Source organism: Astatotilapia calliptera, chromosome 10, assembly GCF_900246225.1.
Source record: "Astatotilapia calliptera chromosome 10, fAstCal1.2, whole genome shotgun sequence".
In the NCBI taxonomy this organism is placed as follows: Eukaryota; Metazoa; Chordata; class Actinopteri; order Cichliformes; family Cichlidae; genus Astatotilapia; species Astatotilapia calliptera.
In genome coordinates this window covers 6,784,802-6,796,156 of record NC_039311.1, presented here as the reverse complement: position 1 = coordinate 6,796,156, position 11,355 = coordinate 6,784,802, and the positions used below count along the sequence as shown (strand labels likewise).

The 11,355-nt window shown below is 36.3% G+C and overlaps 1 protein-coding gene across 1 annotated transcript; it reads left to right on the top strand.

Annotated features, from left to right (window-relative positions):
- The first annotated feature begins 4,218 nt into the window (after nucleotides 1-4,218).
- Nucleotides 4,219-11,355, top strand: LOC113030113 (trichohyalin-like). The gene is given in 2 exon segments (XM_026181249.1): nucleotides 4,219-11,236; nucleotides 11,238-11,355. Coding segments are annotated over 2 exon segments (7,053 nt in total). The 5' UTR covers nucleotides 4,219-4,237; the 3' UTR covers nucleotides 11,292-11,355.

Sequence of the window (11,355 nt, the reverse complement as noted above, 5' to 3'; positions counted from 1 at the left end):
TGACAGAAGAAATGAGCAATATAAAATCAATGAAAACTGCAGTGAAAAAGAAGAGAAGAGAATTAGATCAAAGATTAGAAAATACTTTGAAAGAGAGAGATGGATTAGACATCTTTAAAATAAAAATGCAGAGGCAAACTGAACTGATTCGGCAGAATTTAGAAAAAATGGCAAAAGTTAAGAGCACAGTCGAGAAAATAGCTGCTAAGACCAGAAGGAAAATTGAAGAGATAGAAATTAGTATGAAGGAGACTGAAATAAAACTAAGACAGTTTAAAGACCTTGACTGCATTAACCTTAACTTGACAAAAGGCGCAAAACCAGACATGGAACATGGTAGTACACCTAAGCAAAGAACTGCTCTTGAAATTTTCAAGACTGAAATTAAGAAGACAATGGACAATAAAAGAGATAAACTGACAAAAAACAAAATGGACAAAGAAACTGAGGGAACAGAAAGCCTCAAACAAGTTAATGAGAAACTGGAGGAGGTAAAACTTTCATTAGACAGTCTGGGTCAAAAAAATAAAAAATCAGTTAGTGAGAATGTAAAACAAATAATCAAGAGAGAAGAGACTGAGATGACAGAACAGATCCAAACAGCGATAAAGAATGAGAAAATGGTTAAACAGCTAACTGAAACAGAAATACAGGAGGAACAGGTGAACCATTTGAGGGAGAAAACTGAAAGAAAAGAACAGGAGCTTGATGACGGAGTACACATGACCAAAAGGCAAATAAGAGAAATGGAGCTGCTGCAATCAGAATTGAAAATAAAGGTAAAAGAATTTGAGCGTTTTTTTAGAAAAAGTATGAGAAAAAAGGAGGAAATTGAAATAATGTGGTATGAAATACAACAAGAAAAGGAAGCATTGAGGACCGAGATCAAAAAGAAAAGAAGAGAATTAGACCAAAGACTGGAGATGACTATGAGAAAAAGGGATGAACTAGAAGTGTTAAGGGTAAAATTGAAACGACAGATGGAAGAGCTGGCTGAGGAGAAGCAGAGAGACCATAATCTGTTCATCCATCTACCCAATGAACATGAAAAACATTTTGGAAGGAAAGATGTGAAAATGTTAATGGAGAAAATCAAAAACCACAGCTTAAAAGTTTCTCAGTATACTATTTACATCCAAGACATAAGAGACAAGTTTAATTTACACATGGGAACAATTAGGACAGAGATGAAAATTCTAGAAAATGTGAATGCTCATTTAGAAAAGGACAAAAAAGGATTCAGAGAAGTTGAGGCTGAAAATAAGAATATAACAAACAAAATGAAGAGGTTAAAATATCAGCTTAATATACTCTTTGGAAGAGTTACCATACAAGACACTGCAGAGATGGATGAAACAATCAACATCTGGGAAAAAATCCAAAGAGAAAAACAGAAGCTTGATATGAGACTAGAAAATATTAAAAGGGAAAGACAAGAGATAGAAGTTCTGGTGGTTGAGCTGGAGATGAAGAAAAGAGAAAACCAACGTGTAATCAAAAGAAGCATTCAAAAAGAACAGAAGATAAAAAGAATATGGGCTACTTTCAAAGAAGAAAGAACTGCCCTCGTGAGAGAAACAAAGCAGAAAAAGGAGGTTGAACAACGACGAGAGGAGATCATCAAACATCAAGGTGAACAAGAAATAAAGCAGAAGTTGCAAAAAGAAAAGAAAGGGATGCAAAGTGAAATTGAAGACATGAGGATGAAAGAAAAAAGGAAACAAATTCAAAAACAATGGGAACTAATCAAGAAATACTTAGGGGAATATAAAAAGGTAATTAAAAACACTCAATTCATCATTGGAATAATTCAGAATGAAAATAAACACATGCAAGACCAAAAAAATTTCTACATGACCAAAAGGAAAGAAACACTGAATATTAAAAGTGAATTAAATAGGCAAAAGGAAATTATACGGTGTGCATTAAAAAACATACAACAAGAGCCAAAACATGGGGAACAAGTGGAGACAAAAATCAAGACGGAGCAAGGAAAGCATGAAAATGAAAGGGAAAAAATATATGAGATAGAAAAAGATGCCTTGGATGACTTAAGTGCAGACGAGAGTCAAGACAAAGAGGATCTTGAAAGAGTGAAAGAGTTGTTGAAAAAGAACCAGAAACTTGACATGAGAGGCTGTAAAATCAAAAAAGAAATAGACATATTAAAACAAAAAAATGAAAACATAAAAGAGGAAAGGAAAACAACTGAAATAAAAGAAACTGAAAAAAAAATGAAACTGAAAGATTTCAATAAAATGTTTTGGGGCAAACAAAAAGAAAAACACAGTACTGAGTATCTGACTGTAAAGAAAGAATATAAAAGAGAAACGACTAAGGATGGTATAAAAAGGGTGATCTTACAAGACACAAAACAAGACTTGATAAAAAAAGAGATAAAAAAATGTAACCAGGAAAAAGAAAAAGTCATCCAGATGAAAACTAGACGTGAGAATAGAAAAGAACTGTTGTTGAAGGTAAGGAGAAACATCAAAGATGAAGAGAAAGAGATGGAAATGAGAGGAGACCAAGTCATGGATGAAATGAAATCGCTAGAGATTCTGAAAGTGAAACTTCAACAACTGAAGGGGGATATAAAAGCCAAAATGGAGAGATTACTACAAAATGTTGACAACAGGTCAAGGCTGCAAACAGTGTTGGAAGAAAAACTTCCAACCCAAGACGAACTGAAAGAAAGCATTCGCTGTTTCACTGAAATGTTAGAGAGAGAAAAGGAAGGTGTGAGAAGTATCCTTTCAGACATGGTCACCAAGAGAGAATGCACAGAAAATGAATGGAAGCAGCAGTTTGAACTGGACAAACGAGAGCTTGATAAAGTGAAAGAAGATCTGAGACACGACAGAGAAGATCTGGAGAGAGAAAGTGAGGTGCTGAATAAAGAGAAAATGGATTTGAAGGTGTTGATGTCTGACATCATGAAACAATTTGAAATATTGGAAGAAAAGAAACAAAATATAAAAGAAGAACGAGACTCAATGGAAACCATAAAGCTTGAACTGCTCAATAAGATGGAACATGTAAACAGGCTGTTACATGAGACAAATGACGAAAAAGCCAAGATTAAAAATTGTATCCTTCAGGTTCAAATGGAAAAAGAAAGACTTGAAGACATTTTAAGCAAGATTTTCTTAACACATAATGAAGAAAAAGTCAAGGAATATGGCCTCAGAAGACAAACAAAAGAAGTGGAAATCATGAAAAAGGAATTACAGAGTGAAAGAGCAAAAGTGGAGAGTCTGATGAGGAATCTGAAGAAGAAGCAAGAAGAGCTTGAACGTGCAAAGGAAATCATGAGTGGAGAAAAAGAAGAGATGAAAGAGATGAAGACTGACATTGCCAAAGAACGAGAACTGTTGTTGAAGGAAAGGAGAAATATGGAAGAAGAGCGGTCTGAGATGGAAATGAGAGGAGACCAAGTCATGGATGAAATGAAATTGCTAGAGATTCTGAAAGTGAAACTTCAACAACTGAAGGAGGATATAAAAGCCAAAATGGAGAGATTACTACAAAATGTTGACAACAGGTCAAGGCTGCAAACAGTGTTGGAAGAAAAACTTCCAACCCAAGACGAACTGAAAGAAAGCATTCGCTGTTTCACTGAAATGTTAGAGAGAGAAAAGGAAGGTGTGAGAAGTATCCTTTCAGAAATGGTCACCAAGAGAGAAAGCACAGAAAATGAATGGAAGCAGCAGGTTGAACTGGACAAACGAGAGCTTGATGAAGTGAAAGAAGATCTGAGACACGACAGAGAAGATCTGGAGAGAGAAAGTGAGGTGCTGAATAAAGAGAAAATGGATTTGAAGGTGTTGATGTCTGACATCATGAAACAATTTGAAATATTGGAAGAAAAGAAACAAAATATAAAAGAAGAACGAGACTCAATGGAAACCATAAAGCTTAAACTGCTCAATAAGATGGAACATGTAAACAGGCTGTTACATGAGACAAATGACGAAAAAGCCAAGATTAAAAATTGTATCCTTCAGGTTCAAACGGAAAAAGAAAGACTTGAAGACATTTTAAGCAAGATTTTCTTAACACATAATGAAGAAAAAGTCAAGGAAGATGGCCTCAGAAGACAAACAAAAGAAGTGGAAATCATGAAAAAGGAATTACAGAGTGAAAGAGCAAAAGTGGAGAGTCTGATGAGGAATCTGAAGAAGAAGCAAGAAGAGCTTGAACGTGCAAAGGAATCATGAGTGGAGAAAAAGAAGAGATGAAAGAGATGAAGACTGACATTGCCAAAGAACGAGAACTGTTGTTGAAGGAAAGGAGAAATATGGAAGAAGAGCGGTCTGAGATGGAAATGAGAGGAGACCAAGTCATGGATGAAATGAAATTGCTAGAGATTCTGAAAGTGAAACTTCAACAACTGAAGGAGGATATAAAAGCCAAAATGGAGAGATTACTACAAAATGTTGACAACAGGTCAAGGCTGCAAACAGTGTTGGAAGAAAAACTTCCAACCCAAGACGAACTGAAAGAAAGCATTCGCTGTTTCACTGAAATGTTAGAGAGAGAAAAGGAAGGTGTGAGAAGTATCCTTTCAGAAATGGTCACCAAGAGAGAATGCACAGAAAATGAATGGAAGCAGCAGTTTGAACTGGACAAACGAGAGCTTGATAAAGTGAAAGAAGATCTGAGACACGACAGAGAAGATCTGGAGAGAGAAAGTGAGGTGCTGAATAAAGAGAAAATGGATTTGAAGGTGTTGATGTCTGACATCAAGAAACAATTTGAAATATTGGAAGAAAAGAAACAAAATATAAAAGAAGAACGAGACTCAATGGAAACCATAAAGCTTGAACTGCTCGATAAGATGGAACATGTAAACAGGCTGTTACATGAGACAAATGACGAAAAAGCCAAGATTAAAAATTGTATCCTTCAGGTTCAAATGGAAAAAGAAAGACTTGAAGACATTTTAAGCAAGATTTTCTTAACACATAATGAAGAAAAAGTCAAGGAAGATGACCTCAGAATACAAACAAAAGAAGTGGAAATCATGAAAAAGGAATTACAGAGTGAAAGAGCAAAAGTGGAGAGTCTGATGAGGAATCTGAAGAAGAAGCAAGAAGAGCTTGAACGTGCAAAGGAAATCATGAGTGAAGAAAAAGAAGAGATGAAAGAGATGAAGACTGACATTGCCAAAGAACGAGAACTGTTGTTGAAGGAAAGGAGAAATATGGAAGAAGAGCGGTCTGAGATGGAAATGAGAGGAGACCAAGTCATGGATGAAATGAAATTGCTAGAGATTCTGAAAGTGAAACTTCAACAACTGAAGGAGGATATAAAAGCCAAAATGGAGAGATTACTACAAAATGTTGACAACAGGTCAAGGCTGCAAACAGTGTTGGAAGAAAAACTTCCAACCCAAGACGAACTGAAAGAAAGCATTCGCTGTTTCACTGAAATGTTAGAGAGAGAAAAGGAAGGTGTGAGAAGTATCCTTTCAGACATGGTCACCAAGAGAGAATGCACAGAAAATGAATGGAAGAAGCAGTTTGAACTGGACAAACGAGAACTTGATAAAGTGAAAGAAGATCTGAGACATGACAGAGAAGATCTGGAGAGAGAAAGTGAGGTGTTGAATAAAGAGAAAATGGATTTGAAGGTGTTGATGTCTGACATCATGAAACAATTTGAAATATTGGAAGAAAAGAAACAAAATATAAAAGAAGAACGAGACTCAATGGAAACCATAAAGCTTGAACTGCTCAATAAGATGGAACATGTAAACAGGCTGTTACATGAGACAAATGACGAAAAAGCCAAGATTAAAAATTGTATCCTTCAGGTTCAAACGGAAAAAGAAAGACTTGAAGACATTTTAAGCAAGATTTTCTTAACACATAATGAAGAAAAAGTCAAGGAAGATGGCCTCAGAAGACAAACAAAAGAAGTGGAAATCATGAAAAAGGAATTACAGAGTGAAAGAGCAAAAGTGGAGAGTCTGATGAGGAATCTGAAGAAGAAGCAAGAAGAGCTTGAACGTGCAAAGGGAATCATGAGTGAAGAAAAAGAAGAGATGAAAGAGATGAAGACTGACATTGCCAAAGAACGAGAACTGTTGTTGAAAGAAAGGAGAAATATGGAAGAAGAGCGGTCTGAGATGGAAATGAGAGGAGACCAAGTCATGGATGAAATGAAATTGCTAGAGATTCTGAAAGTGAAACTTCAACAACTGAAGGAGGATATAAAAGCCAAAATGGAGAGATTACTACAAAATGTTGACAACAGGTCAAGGCTGCAAACAGTGTTGGAAGAAAAACTTCCAACCCAAGACGAACTGAAAGAAAGCATTCGCTGTTTCACTGAAATGTTAGAGAGAGAAAAGGAAGGTGTGAGAAGTATCCTTTCAGAAATGGTCACCAAGAGAGAATGCACAGAAAATGAATGGAAGCAGCAGTTTGAACTGGACAAACGAGAGCTTGATAAAGTGAAAGAAGATCTGAGACACGACAGAGAAGATCTGGAGAGAGAAAGTGAGGTGCTGAATAAAGAGAAAATGGATTTGAAGGTGTTGATGTCTGACATCAAGAAACAATTTGAAATATTGGAAGAAAAGAAACAAAATATAAAAGAAGAACGAGACTCAATGGAAACCATAAAGCTTGAACTGCTCAATAAGATGGAACATGTAAACAGGCTGTTACATGAGACAAATGACGAAAAAGCCAAGATTAAAAATTGTATCCTTCAGGTTCAAACGGAAAAAGAAAGACTTGAAGACATTTTAAGCAAGATTTTCTTAACACATAATGAAGAAAAAGTCAAGGAAGATGACCTCAGAAGACAAACAAAAGAAGTGGAAATCATGAAAAAGGAATTACAGAGTGAAAGAGCAAAAGTGGAGAGTCTGATGAGGAATCTGAAGAAGAAGCAAGAAGAGCTTGAACGTGCAAAGGGAATCATGAGTGAAGAAAAAGAAGAGATGAAAGAGATGAAGACTGACATTGCCAAAGAACGAGAACTGTTGTTGAAGGAAAGGAGAAATATGGAAGAAGAGCGGTCTGAGATGGAAATGAGAGGAGACCAAGTCATGGATGAAATGAAATTGCTAGAGATTCTGAAAGTGAAACTTCAACAACTGAAGGAGGATATAAAAGCCAAAATGGAGAGATTACTACAAAATGTTGACAACAGGTCAAGGCTGCAAACAGTGTTGGAAGAAAAACTTCCAACCCAAGACGAACTGAAAGAAAGCATTCGCTGTTTCACTGAAATGTTAGAGAGAGAAAAGGAAGGTGTGAGAAGTATCCTTTCAGAAATGGTCACCAAGAGAGAATGCACAGAAAATGAATGGAAGCAGCAGTTTGAACTGGACAAACGAGAGCTTGATAAAGTGAAAGAAGATCTGAGACACGACAGAGAAGATCTGGAGAGAGAAAGTGAGGTGCTGAATAAAGAGAAAATGGATTTGAAGGTGTTGATGTCTGACATCAAGAAACAATTTGAAATATTGGAAGAAAAGAAACAAAATATAAAAGAAGAACGAGACTCAATGGAAACCATAAAGCTTGAACTGCTCAATAAGATGGAACATGTAAACAGGCTGTTACATGAGACAAATGACGAAAAAGCCAAGATTAAAAATTGTATCCTTCAGGTTCAAACGGAAAAAGAAAGACTTGAAGACATTTTAAGCAAGATTTTCTTAACACATAATGAAGAAAAAGTCAAGGAAGATGACCTCAGAAGACAAACAAAAGAAGTGGAAATCATGAAAAAGGAATTACAGAGTGAAAGAGCAAAAGTGGAGAGTCTGATGAGGAATCTGAAGAAGAAGCAAGAAGAGCTTGAACGTGCAAAGGGAATCATGAGTGAAGAAAAAGAAGAGATGAAAGAGATGAAGACTGACATTGCCAAAGAACGAGAACTGTTGTTGAAGGAAAGGAGAAATATGGAAGAAGAGCGGTCTGAGATGGAAATGAGAGGAGACCAAGTCATGGATGAAATGAAATTGCTAGAGATTCTGAAAGTGAAACTTCAACAACTGAAGGAGGATATAAAAGCCAAAATGGAGAGATTACTACAAAATGTTGACAACAGGTCAAGGCTGCAAACAGTGTTGGAAGAAAAACTTCCAACCCAAGACGAACTGAAAGAAAGCATTCGCTGTTTCACTGAAATGTTAGAGAGAGAAAAGGAAGGTGTGAGAAGTATCCTTTCAGAAATGGTCACCAAGAGAGAATGCACAGAAAATGAATGGAAGCAGCAGTTTGAACTGGACAAACGAGAGCTTGATAAAGTGAAAGAAGATCTGAGACACGACAGAGAAGATCTGGAGAGAGAAAGTGAGGTGCTGAATAAAGAGAAAATGGATTTGAAGGTGTTGATGTCTGACATCAAGAAACAATTTGAAATATTGGAAGAAAAGAAACAAAATATAAAAGAAGAACGAGACTCAATGGAAACCATAAAGCTTGAACTGCTCAATAAGATGGAACATGTAAACAGGCTGTTACATGAGACAAATGACGAAAAAGCCAAGATTAAAAATTGTATCCTTCAGGTTCAAACGGAAAAAGAAAGACTTGAAGACATTTTAAGCAAGATTTTCTTAACACATAATGAAGAAAAAGTCAAGGAAGATGACCTCAGAAGTCAAACAAAAGAAGTGGAAATCATGAAAAAGGAATTACAGAGTGAAAGAGCAAAAGTGGAGAGTCTGATGAGGAATCTGAAGAAGAAGCAAGAAGAGCTTGGGCGTGCAAAGGGAATCATGAGTGAAGAAAAAGAAGAGATGAAAGAGATGAAGACTGACATTGCCAAAGAACGAGAACTGTTGTTGAAGGAAAGGAGAAATATGGAAGAAGAGCGGTCTGAGATGGAAATGAGAGGAGACCAAGTCATGGATGAAATGAAATTGCTAGAGATTCTGAAAGTGAAACTTCAACAACTGAAGGAGGATATAAAAGCCAAAATGGAGAGATTACTACAAAATGTTGACAACAGGTCAAGGCTGCAAACAGTGTTGGAAGAAAAACTTCCAACCCAAGACGAACTGAAAGAAAGCATTCGCTGTTTCACTGAAATGTTAGAGAGAGAAAAGGAAGGTGTGAGAAGTATCCTTTCAGACATGGTCACCAAGAGAGAATGCACAGAAAATGAATGGAAGAAGCAGTTTGAACTGGACAAACGAGAACTTGATAAAGTGAAAGAAGATCTAAAACATGACAGAGAAGATCTGGAGAGAGAAAGTGAGGTGTTGAATAAAGAGAAAATGGATTTGAAGGTGTTGATGTCTGACATCAAGAAACAATTTGAAATATTGGAAGAAAAGAAACAAAATATAAAAGAAGAACGAGACTCAATGGAAACCATAAAGCTTGAACTGCTCAATAAGATGGAACATGTAAACAGGCTGTTACATGAGACAAATGACGAAAAAGCCAAGATTAAAAATTGTATCCTTCAGGTTCAAACGGAAAAAGAAAGACTTGAAGACATTTTAAGCAAGATTTTCTTAACACATAATGAAGAAAAAGTCAAGGAAGATGAACTCAGAAGTCAAACAAAAGAAGTGGAAATCATGAAAAAGGAATTACAGAGTGAAAGAGCAAAAGTGGAGAGTCTGATGAGGAATCTGAAGAAGAAGCAAGAAGAGCTTGAACGTGCAAAGGGAATCATGAGTGAAGAAAAAGAAGAGATGAAAGAGATGAAGACTGACATTGCCAAAGAACGAGAACTGTTGTTGAAGGAAAGGAGAAATATGGAAGAAGAGCGGTCTGAGATGGAAATGAGAGGAGACCAAGTCATGGATGAAATGAAATTGCTAGAGATTCTGAAAGTGAAACTTCAACAACTGAAGGAGGATATAAAAGCCAAAATGGAGAGATTACTACAAAATGTTGACAACAGGTCAAGGCTGCAAACAGTGTTGGAAGAAAAACTTCCAACCCAAGACGAACTGAAAGAAAGCATTCGCTGTTTCACTGAAATGTTAGAGAGAGAAAAGGAAGGTGTGAGAAGTATCCTTTCAGAAATGGTCACCAAGAGAGAAAGCACAGAAAATGAATGGAAGCAGCAGTTTGAATTGGACAAACGAGAGCTTGATGAAGTGAAAGAAAATCTGAGACACGACAGAGAAGATCTGGAGAGAGAAAGTGAGGTGCTGAATAAAGAGAAAATGGATTTGAAGGTGTTGATGTCTGACATCAAGAAACAATTTGAAATATTGGAAGAAAAGAAACAAAATATAAAAGAAGAACGAGACTCAATGGAAACCATAAAGCTTGAACTGCTCAATAAGATGGAACATGTAAACAGGCTGTTACATGAGACAAATGACGAAAAAGCCAAGATTAAAAATTGTATCCTTCAGGTTCAAACGGAAAAAGAAAGACTTGAAGACATTTTAAGCAAGATTTTCTTAACACATAATGAAGAAAAAGTCAAGGAAGATGAACTCAGAAGTCAAACAAAAGAAGTGAAAATCATGAAAAAGGAATTACAGAGTGAAAGAGCAAAAGTGGAGAGTCTGATGAGGAATCTGAAGAAGAAGCAAGAAGAGCTTGAACGTGCAAAGGGAATCATGAGTGAAGAAAAAGAAGAGATGAAAGAGATGAAGACTGACATTGCCAAAGAACAAGAACTGTTGTTGAAGGAAAGGAGAAATATGGAAGAAGAGCGGTCTGAGATGGAAATGAGAGGAGACCAAGTCATGGATGAAATGAAATTGCTAGAGATTCTGAAAGTGAAACTTCAACAACTGAAGGAGGATATAAAAGCCAAAATGGAGAGATTACTACAAAATGTTGACAACAGGTCAAGGCTGCAAACAGTGTTGAAAGAAAAACTTCCAACCCAAGATGAACTGAAAGAAAGCATTCGCTGTTTCACTGAAATGTTAGAGAGAGAAAAGGAAGGTGTGAGAAGTATCCTTTCAGACATGGTCACCAAGAGAGAATGCACAGAAAATGAATGGAAGCAGCAGTTTGAACTGGACAAACGAGAGCTTGATGAAGTGAAAGAAGATCTGAGACACGACAGAGAAGATCTGGAGAGAGAAAGTGAGGAGCTGAATAGAGAGAAAATGGATTTGAAGGTGTTGATGTCTGACATCAAGAAACAATTTGAAATATTGGAAGAAAAGAAACAAAATATAAAAGAAGAACGAGACTCAATGGAAATCATAAAGCTTGAACTGCTCAATAAGATGGAACATGTAAACAGGCTGTTACATGAGACAAATGAAGAAAAAGCCAAGATTAAAAATTGTATCCTTCAGGTTCAAATGGAAAAAGAAAGACTTGAAGACATTTTAAGCAAGATTTTCTTAACACATAATGAAGAAAAAGTCAAGGAAGATGACCTCAGAAGACAAACAAA